We start from the raw sequence: 15578 nt of genomic DNA on the forward strand, positions 1-15578 counted from the left end.
AAATTACAGAGTTTTGGGAATTTGAAACAATCGATTGTTGGGATTTTATTTGAGGGCTTCGGCGAACATTTAAAAGGGAAAAACACACGCATAAATCTAAGAAGAGCCGCCGCACATTACACTCAAAACTTTGAGAGAACAAACTTGTGAGAATTATGAGCTTTATTGTGAGAAGTCAAGAGAAGAACGTGAAGAACAAAGACGGAGATCGATCGACTGGACACAGAAAACCGACTACGGATTTGTTATCTTTCTTTGAACTTTTTATTTTTTGAATTGATGTCTGGATTGAAAAACATGACTTGGTTTTATTTGAATTTTATCATGAACTAAACATTTCATAGTCTAGGGGTTTGATATAGCCTGGTGGAGACACTTTTACTAGTTTTTAATATTATTGGATTGAATTCTCCTAGATTAATTGTTTTTTTCTAGTTTTGATTGTCTTTTCAATTTACTGCCCATAAATTTATTTGTCATATTTATTTGAAATTATTGCTCGGGAGAGGGGATCTTGAATAAGATCAATAGGAATTATACCGTTAATTGTTTGTATAGCTCGAGATAGTGTATAACATTAATGGAGCCTTAGTAAGAACATCATTTTATCTATATCACTAAGACTAGATTTTTAATAGGGATATTAGAATTGAATCTTAGTTGATACACATTATTTGTCCCTCGGGAGAGAAAAATAATACACTTAAGTGTTCTTGGCTATTAATTGAATGGAATTCATGAAAATTAATTAATTAAGAGTAGTTGTTGTCGAAACCAGGTGAAATCTGAACCTCTAGACCATTTTCTCTCATTGATATTTTTTCTGAAGTTGTGTGCGCGCTTGGCTAAAGTTTTTTGAATTTATTTAATTTTAAAAATCAAATTCTCTTATTTAATTTTCTAGATAAAATTTGGACTATTTTAATTACAAGCATTGAATAATTTTTACATTAATAATTTTTACATTACTCTTCGTGGGATCGACATTCTATTAATCACTTTATTAAATCTTGACTTGGTGCACTTGCGGGCACACAAATACGCAACACATATGACAGAGAATGATCCGATAGAGTCACATATATTTGGTTCTTTTTTCACGATTTGGTAACAAATATTGTGGCGTTTCCGATTTAGTAGGGCAGATCAAAAGTTTTCAATAACCGCCCGAACTGACTATAACACACCGCACCATTTTTTTAAATAAATAACCGCAATATTTTTTTTTTTGAAAAAAAAAATGAAACCGCACAGCCTCCCCAGTGCGATTGTTTTTAATTACCCAAACCGTATGCGCTGACTTGCTTTGTATAGTTGTTTTAAATAATGTTATTAAAAGTACCTTAATATTTAATATGTTATTTCTTTGTAACTTGCACTCTGTCACTTTCTCTCGCAACTTTTCTTCAATATTTCCCTTATTTCTTTCTTAATACGAAGATAAAATATTATTCAAAGTGGTTTTATAATCATGACTAAATATGAAACTTAAAATATTCTATTTTATCTATTTTAACTTTATGTTGATGCTTGATTTTTTATTTTATATATTTTATCTAATTATATATGAGTTTATTGCAACAAACTCCTATGAAATATAAAAATACACACTTCTCCTCTGTGATATTTTAATAGGCACCTTGACACTTAATCTTTTGTAATAATTGCATGTTTAACACTTTTTACGGTGAGTTATTGAACACGCGTTGTTACAAAGCCTAAGCAACCATTATTTTGACAATATTAGGTGTATATATAGTACGATAATATCCTTTATTGTAGTATTTTTCATATTTATGATTAAAAAAATATCACGTGTATTTGTGAAGAAAAATTGTGTATTCTGATGAGGATGATGTATTTGAGTAGATATGGAAATTATTAAAATAATAGAAGGTCATTTTGTATTATAATCCCTATATTATTTTTAAAAAATGGTTATTTTGGAGTAAAAACAACGTGTGTTTAACAAAATCGTCGTGACAAGATCTAAATATGCAACTATTACAAAAGGTTAAGGGTTAGGATGCTATTAAAATTTCACAGAGGAGAAGTGAGTATTTTCAATATTTCACAAGGAGGTTTGGTGCAAAAAAAAATCAATTATATTTTGTATTATTTGTGATTATATTATCATTAAATACACTATTTATTATTTTTCTATTATTTGTTTTAAATAGTTTGAGTATTTTTATTTTTTCGTTCTACTTATTATTAAAAAAAACCGCAAACTGACTGCAATCGCTTAAAATCGGCCAAAACTGCGAAACCAATTTTAGATGTCAAACCATAATTTAATTATATATATATATATATATAACCGAACCAAAAGGACAATTCAGTTTGAACTTTTTTACAAAAAAACCGCAAAAACCGTGATCACCCTTACAATTTAGTCCTAAATATTTATAAATTTTGATCCAAAAGTGTTTTTCGTCTCGACAGGAATACAAAAGTGCATAATTTTCAGACGGTTTTGTCTCAGGTGTTGTCAATACCTACGACAACATGTAGCCGAAATTTAAAACGTGAATAAAACTTAAAATAAAAAAAATACTCATAGATAATCATGCACAAGTAACCAGTACTTGTACAGTGCCTCATGGCTAAATAATCACTAGAAAAATATTCAATTTACAAAAAGCAATATCAGTGATTGTCTACGAGAAACTACTTTTCTAAACAAAGTGAGAAATAAATACTAAAAATAAATAACAATAAACTCAATATGATGTTGATCTTGAGTGCCGAAATATGATAGATAAGAGGAAACATTCAACCACACTTTTGCAAGTGATGTCTTCAGATGTCAAAAAATAACGGCAGCACAGAAAACACGGCAAAGATTGGCCCAAAAATTACATCAGAAAATCTACGATGGTCTTTGGTCTTCAAGCTCTCGATTTTCTGCATTAAGAGTCTGTAGTAACCCATATCCAAATTAAATTAATCAGGCGTCTAATTATTATTAAATGGCTAAAACATGATTCAATGGATCTTAACTGGGCCCGGATTATGTTTTGGGTTTCGGGTAGTTCGGATGCTTCGAACAGATCAGAGCCTAGTTCGGACTTCGGAGGCCCCGTGAAGATCGGACGGTCCGATCTTGTCCAGATAAGTGGATAAAGATTTGATTTGACAAGATGCTAAGATCGGATGCTCCGAAGGCTGGATCAAACACTCCGATCGTATTTTGTCAGCAGTGACATCACAAGCCTGGACACGTGTTCGAATGGGGTTGCTTGGGGAGTTCGGACGATCCGATCCCGGGGTTTGGACGGTGATGAGTGCATTTTGTATGCATTAGTTCGTGATAAGTTTATGTCTATTTTGTGTGCATTCATATTGTTTTTATGTGTTTTTATGTGTTTTAGTGCATTCTTGTGTATTTCACTCTCCGGGTTAATTTTGTAGGAAAATGGATTTCTGAAGAATGAATTACGGAGCAGCCTTGGTAAAAAATTCAAATTTAATTTTATAGTGACCCAAATCCGATCTCGCCATTCCAAATAGAGTTACAGATGTCTTGAAGTTGTTGTCCAAATTTTAGCTCGATCCGACGGCTAGAATTCAAGATATGAATTTTTCAAAATCGTCGCGCGGAGCAGAAAAATCCACTCGCTCGAGTGAGACCTGTGCTCGCTCGAGCGAGAGAGACGTGCCAAAAATCTTCAGAGACAGAAAGTTGCTTGATCGAGCGAGAGTCATGCTCGCTCGAGCGAGCGAAGCGAGCCCAGAAATCCTTTGGAACAGAGTCATGATTGAGAGAGAGAGATTAAAGGATTCCAACACGCAGAGAACGCAGAGGGCGGCTACTACAACTTGAGAGAGAAGATTTCTCGTTTCTTCTTCTTTTCTTATTTTTATTTTTAGTTCATGATTAAAACATTAATCATGATTTTGGTTCGTGAGTAGTTTTTCTTTTTCGATCAAGGCCACATGATTGGGCCAGAAAAATTTATGTAGAAAACTTGGATGCTTGTTTGGGATTTTTAGACTTGATTTTATTTTATTGATTATCAGATTTATATTTATCTTGTGAATAGCCCGATCAACTATTTTCTTGCATGTTAATCGATTCCAAGTCGACGGAGGAGGTTTCGGTTTTGAGCACTTTGATAATCAACATATTGTAAAACCGACTAGAAATAGAATTCGGTTTCAATGTGTGGTTTAGGTGTTTGCTGAATTCTCACAGTTATTCATGCATTCAAATTTGATTAGAATTACGAAAGATTAATCCGTCAATATTTGAATAGGTTTGATTGTTCTAGAAATAGTCATTCGAACAAATTAGGAGAATTCCCGTGAATTAAGATTAAATCTGAGTCTTGAATCGACTACTTGTTACATAATTTTTCTGGTACCTACGTGTTTTCTTGATCGAGCTTTTCCCAAATTGAATTTTAATCCAAAATCTTTGCTGCGTTTTTACTGAGATGAATTTTATTTGCAATTTAATTTCTTAGTTTAAAATATGAAATCACTCTTATTCATTAGTCTAGATTAAGTAGGAATAATCATATTTTGGTATTCATAATTACACAGTCCCTGTGGGTTCAACCTGTGGACCTTTGTCCACTTTACTATTACTTGACCTGATACGCTTGCCAGTAGATTCTTATATCACACCGATTTAGCCGGTCAAATTTTTGGCACCGTTGCCGGGGACTGTTTGATATTAGAATTTTTATTTTCCTTGAGATTAGACTTAATTTTAATTTATTTTAGTAAATTCTGAAATTTTCTTCTTTTCTTGGTTATTTTCAGACTCATCTGCTAGTGCATGCACCGATCTCGACAAACCAAAGATCTCTTACCACTTAACTTGGAGATCGAGCGCACACTTAGAAAGATTTGGAGAGCTAGGAGAGATATTAATCTGGAACTCGATTCAAAAACAGAAGAAGAGATGGCAGACAACCGTACTGTATGGGATTTGATTAGGCCGCCATTTGAAGGTTATGGATCTAGCATAGTTCACATAGCCGTTGAGGCAAACAATTTTGAGCTGAAACCCTCTATTATTCAGCTGATCCAACTGCAAGCGAGATTTGGGGGTACGTCTGTGAAGGACCCCTACGCTCATCTGGAGAGTTTTCTGTCGATTTGCGACACGTTCAAGGTTAATGGGGTAACATCTGATGCAGTGCGACTGCGGTTATTCCCATTTTATCTACAGGGAGATGCACTTGAGTGGCTAGATGATCTGCCTACCGATTCTATCACTACTTGGACTGAGCTTGTTCAAACTTTTTTGAACAAGTATTTTCCTCCTACAAAAATGGAGAAGTTGTTTTCTGACATTATTTTTTACAGGAAAAAGGAGGGAGAGTCCTTACATGCAGCATGGACCAGATTTAAGAAGATTTTGAGGATGTGTCCTCAACACAATCTCACTCATAGCCAGCAGACGCAGACATTCTATAATGGAGCTGATCCATCAGTGCGTTCTTGTAGGAACACGTTTCAGATTAATCAAATCTGATATCCGGTGCAGCGGAAGTTTAAAATTTTTTATATGAAACGATTTCATATCATGGGTATCAAATCCTAACAATTAAACTATGCAAGTAAAATAATAATAACAATTAATATTTTACATCTTCAAGCTATGGCTTGATTATGGACTCCAACAGATTAAATCTGCTCTTGTTGTAAATCCCAGGAACTGATGACTTGCTCGATCAATCTCCGAAATTAGGTCCACGAATAGAAAACTAAAACCCCCTAATTGATTGCACTAGAAATCAATCAGATGTTTATTGAAGAGATTAAACAGATCTGATCTGTCAATTCAGAATGTAATTTTTCATAAAAATCACAGACTGAATTCTCTCAAAAAAGAGCAGAGGAATTCGAAAATTCCCCTTGGAATAATCTGTGTGATTTTCGAAAAATCCAAGGTTGGAATCAATCAGTATTTTCGAAAACTACACACACATATATATATAATTTCTAGACTGGATTAAGTTATATGTCTATTAGGACACTAACTCCTTAGGGCCCATAATCCATAACTTAAACCCAACAAGCCAAGCCTGTTATTATAGAAATTAATATTAAATTCATCATGACTCCGATTGATAAACTGATTTCACCAATGTACACATAAACCATTTCTGCACCTCTTAAAGTCAAGATAATTTTTCTGAATCCGAATTTAGTGATTTCCAAAAATGCCCATCCCTATGTCATTTTAGGAAATTCCACTCCCTGTAGTTTAGAAGTCCAACTTCTCTTTCATTAAATTTAACTCTTTAAATTTAACTATCTCAACGGGGATTAGTAATCCATTACTTGTGTGACCCTCAATGGTTCAGGGATACAGCTAGCCGTGGGCTCACAACTCCTTGTGACTCGGAACAACAATTTCCGACTTACCCATCGAATCATTGTAAGAGCGCCTAGCAACATCGCCCCATGATTCCCTAGGTATCACTGATAGTGCCTGCAAGAACCAGTAGGTTTTGGTTAGCGTACAGTACGGTCCCTTCATCCATATATCCCGATCGAATCAACAACCATTGGTACATCGAGAGTCGTCCGAGATTCGATATCTATGCAATGCATCTTGAAGGTCAAATAGTGACATCGCATGTGCTACTAGGAAACCAAGTAACCTAAATCACATCGAGTACTCTGGCCAGAGATTTGTCACACTAATATCTCCTCAGATCGCATAGGATATCCACACTCGCAAGCGTGTGGTGAATCCTTGACAAAAAAGCATCGACTCCTATATGTGTCGTAACTGTACCCAATCCCGACACCTGATGACCCTCATAGAGTTGGTAAACGAGTCAAAGTACAGTACTAGCATATAGAGTCTCCATGATGTTTCAAGTAATAAGGACTAATGGTGTACAACCAAAACCGCGGACTTATTCACTCAATTAATAATAACCACTTGGAAAATCCGAATAGGGTAGTTCGATCATTCATCATATGAATATCCATTTGCATGATTTGAACATATCTATGTTCCATACCAATGAAACGTGGTACTTGGCATCGCAAATTCTAGTCTTTATCTCGAGCGATCCTTATCCTTATTTGTGGACGGCTCAATTGACTAGGAACTGTTTAGAATATACAGTGACTATAAGATGTGTTTCATGATAGTGATCTCTCTTTATTCACTATCTCATCTTACTTACACTATAGTATATTCAAGGTCTTTATCAAAACAACAATACTATATCACAATATAACATTATGAAGAAAGATAAAGAAAATGCCATCAATGAATGTAAATTATATTAAACAAAGATTGTTTACAATAAGAGACTCTCAAAGCCCTTAGCCACAACTTGGCTAGCGTGGCATCAACTCTTTCAGTTCTATGCTGGACGCCACTGCTAATGGCTGCTTATTCAGGAAGACGCCGACAGAAGCTTGGGAGATTATAGGTAATATGGCAGAGAGTAACATTGGGTGGCCGGATCTGAAGAAGGAGAAGAAGGATGGAATTCTAGAGGTTGATGCTTGAATGGTCCTGAATGCAAAGATTGACGCTCTGACACACCAAGTGGCACTTATGAAAGTAGCACCAACGACTCAAGTACAAGGGAATCTGCCAGAGGAACAACAGTTATTTGAAGTTGAAGCTGCTAATTTTGTAGGAAACCAAGGACGACAACCGTTCAACTCCTACAATAACAACTAAAATCAGAACTGGCAGCCCAAGCAAGAGGAGAAGAAGCCGAGTTTTGAGGAGATTATGATTAAATATGTGGCTGGTACTGAGGCTCGGCTACAGAATCAAGAAGCTATGCTGCAGAAGTTGGAGACTCAGATGACTCAGATAGCAACCCAACTGTCTACTCGTCCTACTGGAGCATTGCCGAGTAACACCGAAACAAATCCCAGAGGCGTGAATGTTATCATGGTAGTTAATAGATCACAATCTAAAAAACCTGAGCAGCAGAGGGACGAAGAAAACACTATGGAGGGGCCGAAAAGTTCAAAATTAAAGAAGGATGCGCGTACTGAAAATTCCTCCATGGCAGGTAGGAAAGGTAAGACTTTAAAATTTGAGGTTAATGATAATGTTAATATTTCTACTTTACCTTTTCCTCAAAGAGCTAAGCAGTTATTGTTTGATTTTCAATTTAAAAAGTTTCTTGAAACTTTCAAGAAACTACATGTTAACATACCTTTTGCAGACGCTTTAGCTCAGATGCCAAACTATGCTAAATTTCTTAAGGATTTACTGAGGAATAAAAAGAAGTTGAATGATGTGACACAGGTCACAATGCATGAGGAGTGTTCGACTGTGCTTCAGAATAAGCTCCCGCAAAAATCTCAAGATCCAGGGAGTTTTTCTATACCTTGCCAAATTGGAAGTTTATCAGTTGATAATGTTTTGTGTGATTTAGGATCAAGTATAAATTTAATGCCTCATGCACTTGCTATGAAATTAGGTATATGCAACATTGAACCAGCAAATATTTCTCTTAAATTTTCTGATGGATCTATTAAATACCCAAGAGGAGTCGTGGAAAATATTTTAGTCAAGATAGACAAATTTATTTATCCTGTAGATTTTGTTATTCTTGACATAGATAAAAATTGTGAGGTGCCTCTGATTTTTGGGCGTCCATTTTTAGCCATGAGTCGAGCCTTAGTGGATGTTAAAAAGGGAGAGTTAGTTTTGAGGTGGAATAATGAGCAAGTAGTATTCCATATGTTTAAGTTGGCTAGTGATAGTTCGAATTTAAAATCTCGCTCTGCTGTTAATTTTATTGATGTGATTAATTATGTTGGGGACTGTCAGCAGGTTCAGCTCTCCGCAGGAATTGGTCCCTTGAAAAATATCTATAGAAGTGAAGAATTCAGTTGCAGGACTGATCTGAGTTTTTCCATGACGGTTGATAAGCCACCTTGAATGTCGCCACTCAAGAGAGGACTATAGTCGGGATATAGACTATAAATTTAGCGCTGACTGGGAGGAAACCCAGTGTTCTTTACCTTGTTTTTTATTTTATTTTTGGTTTTTGGTTTGTGTTTCTTTTTATTTTATTTTTACTTTTTTTCCCATGCCAATTTGCCGTGCCTGACTGATGTACCCAGCCTGCTGCTACCGTCCCAGTACTAAGAAGGAAGCGGATGAATCTGCAACCAGGGGAGTGTTACTTTTTCATTTTGTTTTTGTTTTTCTTGTATTTGTGTATTTGTTATGCATTTTGTTCATTGTTTCTGAAGAATTGAGGGCAATGCTTTGGAGAAGTATGGGGGGGGGGGGGGTGTTATTTATTTTTGTTTCGTTTATCATTGTGTTTTGCATTCATATGATTTATTTCTTTGCATATAGTTCGTAATCATGCCTATCAATGTGCTGTTGTTTGTGTTGTGGATACAAGTAGAATGATGACTGTTATCTGATGAGGATAGAGTTGAAAAAAATTGTTTTTGGAAAATGTTGCTTTTGATTGAACATGAAAAACTTTTGGTTGAATCGTGAATCATCTTAAGCACACATGTTAGACTGGTGTAGTATAGCGAAGTAATTGATGAAGTTCGTGTTTGTTTGACCATTGCACGACAATAGATGTTTGTTGATCATGATAGTGTCTTTGGATTCTTGATGATTTTTAGACATTGCATGTGCGATCTTGGGCGTACCTATAAAATTTTTGAAAAAAACTTTTGTTGAAAATTAAGTTAACTCCATCCGGGTTACGATCAGAGATTGAAATCCTAATCTCTTGTTCTTGAGTAAGTATGCGGATTCCATGAGGTTAATAATTTTGAAAATTTAAAATAATAATTTCATCCGGGCTTGGACAATGATTGAAATCCTAATCATTGTTCCATAGCTAAGTTTTCGGGTTAAATGAGATTGATGCTCCATCCGGGCTATAGACGAGGGGACTGAAATCAGAATCCTATCTTAGTTATAGCTAAGTTTGCGGGTAATTATTGAGGCTTATAAAAAAAATAACGGGTGCAAAATCCGGAGGAACGTAATTAATCTCAAGAAAGTGCATATTTTTGTTTGGGATTATTGAGATGACGGAGTGCTGGATTGTGATACTTGCATTGAATTTTCATAGGTCGCTAAACATTCATAGGATGAATTCTTTTGAATTTGCACGAAACTGGAATAACATGGCACACACACACGTTTACGTTAAACTGACTGTGTATTGTGAACAATCAGAAGTTTGTGGTTTTTAATTTTTGAAGTAGGATTTATCGGAGGCTATGTTTTTCATGATTCATTGCACACACACACGTTTACGTTAAACTGACAGTGTATTGTGAACAATAAGAAGTTTGTGGTTTTTAATTTTTGAAGTTGGATTTATCGGAGGCTATGTTTTTCATGATTCATTCCTACTTATGTTTTTGTTTGCATATTGTTTTTGTATGTTTTGCTCGAGGGCGAGCAAGAGTTAAGTATGAGGGTGTTGATGAGTGCATTTTGTATGCATTAGTTCGTGATAGGTTTATGTCTATTTTGTGTGCATTCATATTATTTTTATGTGTTTTAGTGCATGCTTGTGTATTTCACTCTTCGGGTTAATTTTGTAGGAAAATGAATTTTTGAAGAATGAATTACGGAGCAGCCTTGGTAAAAAAATTCAAATTTAATTTTAGAGAGACCCAAATCCGATCTCCACCATTCAAAATAAATTTCAAGATGTTTTGAAGCTGCTGTCCAAATTTCAGCTTGATCTGACGGCCATAATTCAAGATATGAATTTTTCACAATCGTCGCACAGAGCAAAAAAATCCAATCGCTCGAGCGAGACGTGCCAAAAATATTCCGAGACAGAAAGTTGCTCGCTCGAGCGAGCGAAGCGAGCCCAGAAATCCTTTGGAACAGAGTCATGCTCGCTCGAGCAAAGCGTGCAGAATTTGTATTTTTGAAAACTCTTGCTCGGATTGGATGCTATCTTTTGAAGACCCTTGGGCATATAAATACAAATCTAATCATCAGATTAAAGGGTTCCAACACGCAGAGAACACAGAGGGCGACTACTAAAACTTGGGAGAGAAAATTTCTCGTTTCTTCTTCTTTTCTTATTTTTATTTTTAGTTCATGATTAAAACATTGTTTGAATCATGATTTTGGTTTGTGAGTAGTTTTTTTTTTTTTTTCGATCAAGGCCACGTGATTGGGCCAGACAAATTTATGTAGAAAACTTGGATGTTTGTTTGGGATTTTTTAGACTTGATTTTATTTTATTGATTATCAGATTTATATTTATCTTGTGAATAGTCTGATCAACTGTTTTCTTGCATGTTAATAGATTCCAAGTCAACGCAAGATGTTTCGATTTCGATCACTTTGATAATCAACATATTATAAAACCGACTAGAAATAGAATTCGGTTTCAATGTGCGGTTTAGGTGTTTACTGAATTCTCACAGTTATTCATGCATTCAAATTTGATTAGAATTACGAAAGATTAATCCGTCAATATTTGAATAGGTTCGATTGTTCTAGAAATAGTCCTTTGAACAAATTAGGAGAATTCCCGTGAATTAAGATTAAATCTGAGTCTTGAATAGACTACCTGTTACATAATTTGTCCGGTACCTACGTGTGTCCTTGATCGAGCTTTTCCCAAATAGAATTTTAATCCAAAATATTTGCTGCGTTTTTACTGAGTTGAATTTTATTTGCTATTTAATTTCTTAGTTTAAAATCTGAAATCACTCTTATCCATTAGTCTAGATTAAGTAGGAATAATCATATTTTGGTATTCATAATTACACAGTCCCTGTGGGTTCGACATCTGGACCTTTTTCCACTTTACTATTACTTGACCTGGTACGCTTGCCAGTAAGTTCTTATATCACACCAATTTAGCCGGTCAGACGGTCCGAACTATGTCTATAAATAGAGGGCCGAGGGTTCAGTTTCAGATTCACCTTCCAAATCATCTCTCGTTCTTAGCTCCTTCTAGTCGATTTTAGGGGTTTCTAGGCGTCATATTGGAAAGTCGGGAGTGGCAGAGCACTTCGGGGACATCAGCGAAGCTGTGCCTAAGTTTTGAGGCAGTCGTCATCAGCGGGCTGACTATGGACGCATGTATAACTTTGGGTCCCTATAAAATTAAGGAGTATGTAATATCTTAGTTAAGAATTTTAGAGCACAATAAGTGATATAGTGATTATTGCTTATAGGCTTGGACTGTGAGTACCTAGACTGCTAGAGTTGCTAGGGTGCCTGGGTTTTCTCTATAGAGGTACAGACATATTATTCGAGATACCAGATTGAATATACATGTATTATGTTTGCATGTTTTGTGTGGCATTATGTGCATTGATATTATGCGGCATGCATGTACAAGTTGAGCTTTATGCCTTGTTTTGCATAGCCTGTAGTAGGCATCGCTCAGCCCCATCTTTTAGTGAATGGATTCCATGAATTTGGATTCAGATATATCCACGAGTTTTTATGGTATGGGAGCCACCTCCTGATGAGACAGCCCAACGTGCTATATACCATGGCGTCTTGACTGAGCAGTATCTGGATAGGTCTTCCAGTACCCTTCATATTGCATGTGCATGCATGGTATTTGTATATTCGTACTTCTGTACTGAGCGTTTATGCTTACGTCCAAGTGTTTTGTGTTGGACACCCTATTCGATGGGGCAGGACATAGGTTGGACGGACTCGATGGCAGCGGTTGTTGAGCTGCAGCGGTTGCATTGAGATCCTATTTCTGTTCAGGCTGTTAGGTTGGACTTTTAGTACCTTCCGTTCGATGGGGTTGTATAATATTTTATTTAGCCCGGTTTTTATGTCGGTGTATGTTGTATTATTATTTATGGTTCAAGTTTCCGCTGGATTTATTTAATGTAGTTTTAATATTTAATTGCATGCTTAATCTCTGAATAGTTAGTGATTCCGGGTTGGGTCACTACAGAGTCTATCTCTCTGTCTATGTTAGCAGCCGTCTTCCCTCTAAATATAGTGTCTTGAAACCTTATGGAAATTTCCTTGATTATATTCTTACAAAAGAGGGAAACAAGAGTTCAATAGGAATCAAATATCTTTAAATAAAAGATAAGATATATCTATTAATTTTAAACGTGTCTCAGAAATAAAAAAAAAAACTAATAATAAATATTTTATCGAAAATAGAAAAAAATCTTCAAGGAATACTTATTCCTTTCAATCTTCCCATTTATGTCTTTCAGGACAAAACACACGCAACAAATGCAAATAACTCCCCCTGAGTGTAACAACTAATGCTCTCACTGAATTCAATCATTTCAGCACAGAGTGTTGTTGATCGTGTTGGCAACAATTGATCACAACACCTTTTAGACCAGAGCAACATTTAGTGTTATATCATATAGAGCATGCTTTAGATAACTTAAGACAAAGGGATCATACCAAAGATGGATGAAAAACAGATATTAAGATTGAATGAACTTAATTAAAGAAGAAATCATAAAAGCTAAAAATTAAATAAGCTAAAACTGATCAGAGTCAGAAGCTTCTTCTTCAGTCCAATCTTTGGTCCCTTTGGTTCCAGAGGGTCCTGCTTCAGAGGTTGTACTAGGATTGTTTTCTCCCCCTTTTTGTATATAATAAACATCCAATCTTAGCTTTTGTCGGTACTCAACAAATAAGGCTTCATAGTACTCAATATCTTCCTTGGCTTGGAGGATTTTCTTCTCAGCAAAAGAAATCTAGCTTGGATGGCAGATGAGTTCCGCAGAAGTGCAACAGTGGAATGGATGGTGTTGGCAGGAGCATACTCTGTAGCGACCCAACCCGGATCCACTACTAATCAGAGTTTAGAGCATAATAGAGCATGCAATTAAAATAAGTCAAATGGTTCGCTGCAGAAGACTTAAATAAATGATGATCGGCAAAATACAACCAGTTAAATAAATTCGATATACAACCCAATCGAATAATATATCCTAATGGAAAATAAAACCTACAGCTAGTCCTGCTGTCCTCACTGGTTGTTGGCTTCTCCAAGATACTGGGCACATTATCTATACCTGCTTCTGCTCCGTCGAATGGGGTGTCCAGACATACAGAAAATACTAGACGTGAGCGACTACGTTCAATACACAAGCAATGATATATAAAATATATGCAGCACATAAATGACTTTAAAACAAGGGTAAATTAGTCTACTCAGGGGCACCATGAATATACAGCGCCATGTTGGATAGCTAGTCCGCGGGTCACTCGTATATTCACCCATCAACTATAGCGTTTACTCCACCTTCGTGGTCGCTCCTAGTGATAGCAAAATCAGGGGCTGAGCCTCCCTAGACACGAATCCATAAGGATTAACTCATCAATGATAGAAACTGTCATGACTCACATCTCACGGGATGTATTCCAGTATGTATAAAAACAAGTATGTGTTAAAGCAGTAAAAACATGGTAAACACATAGCACATACACATTCAACACATATATCATATATCATGCTGGCCATCTCTGTCAGTACTTACGTGCCTCACGAAAGAAGTCCTAAAAGTCCCACTATAGGTTCCAATGCCTATCACAAACACTAAAATGAAAAATACTATTGCATCCTTATTTAAGCTCTAAAAGCCTTAAATAAACTATTACATACTCCTAAATATTTTTAGGAAGCAAAATCTATACCTTCGTCCGTCGTCAGCCCGCTAATGGTGATAGTCCCAAAACTAAGGCACAGCTCCACTAATAGCCCCGTAGCGCCTAGCCACTTTTGGTTCGTTAATAAGACGCCTAGAAAGTCCCTAAATAGCTAAAAGACTACAAGAATAAGAAGAGAAGAGGAAATGGTGCACTGAGAAATGATCTCGACTGCTTCTTATATGTTGAAAAACTGTGTTCAGATCAATTAGAATTGATACCCGGTGCAGCGAAAGTTTAAAAATTTTATTTTTCTAATATGGAACGATTCCATATCTGGGTATCAAAACCTTTTACGATTAAATTTGTTCAAGTAAAATAAATAATCACAATTAAATATTTTACCTTGTCAAGCAAAGGCTTGATTGTGGACTCCAACAGAATTTAATCTGCTCTTCTTGTAAATCTCGGGAACTGATGGCGTCACGATCTTTCTCCGGAATTAGGTCCACGAATGAAAAACAGAAACCCTCTGATTGACTGCACTAGAAATCAATCAGAAGTTTGCGTAGAGAATAAACAGATATGATCTGTTAATTCAGATTGTAATTTTTCATAAAAATCACAAGCCGAATTTTCTCCGAAAGGGACAGAGGATTTCAAAAATCCTCTTGAATAATCTAGACTATTTTTCGAAAATTCAAGACTGAATATCACACACAATTTTTGAACACTGCAGTCCTATTTATAGATAATTTCTAGACTGGATTAAGTTATAATTATATCAGGACTCTAACTCCTTAAAGCCCACAATCCATAACTTAAGCCCAACAAGCCAAGCCTGTTGTTGTAGAAATTAATATAAAATTCATCGTGACTCCGATTGATAAACTGATTTCACCAATGAGCACAGAAACCATTTCTGCATCTTTTAGAGTCAAGATAATTTTTCTGAATCCGAATTCAGTGATTTCCAAAAATGTCCATCCCTATGTCATTTTAGGAAATTCCACTCCCTTTAGTT

The 15578-nt window shown here is 35.8% G+C and overlaps 1 protein-coding gene across 1 annotated transcript; it reads left to right on the forward strand.

The window, feature by feature from the left end:
• The first annotated feature begins 4912 nt into the window (after nt 1–4912).
• LOC140861624 (uncharacterized) lies at nt 4913–8890 on the forward strand. Its single transcript, XM_073264646.1, has 5 exons — nt 4913–5134; nt 5183–5446; nt 7322–7480; nt 7676–8021; nt 8169–8890. Exons 1-5 carry the CDS (start codon nt 4913–4915, stop codon nt 8888–8890), a joined length of 1713 nt encoding a protein of 570 aa, XP_073120747.1.
• The last annotated feature ends 6688 nt before the right edge of the window (nt 8891–15578 follow it).

Source organism: Henckelia pumila, chromosome 4 (genome assembly GCF_033568475.1).
Source record: "Henckelia pumila isolate YLH828 chromosome 4, ASM3356847v2, whole genome shotgun sequence".
In the NCBI taxonomy this organism is placed as follows: domain Eukaryota; kingdom Viridiplantae; phylum Streptophyta; class Magnoliopsida; order Lamiales; family Gesneriaceae; genus Henckelia; species Henckelia pumila.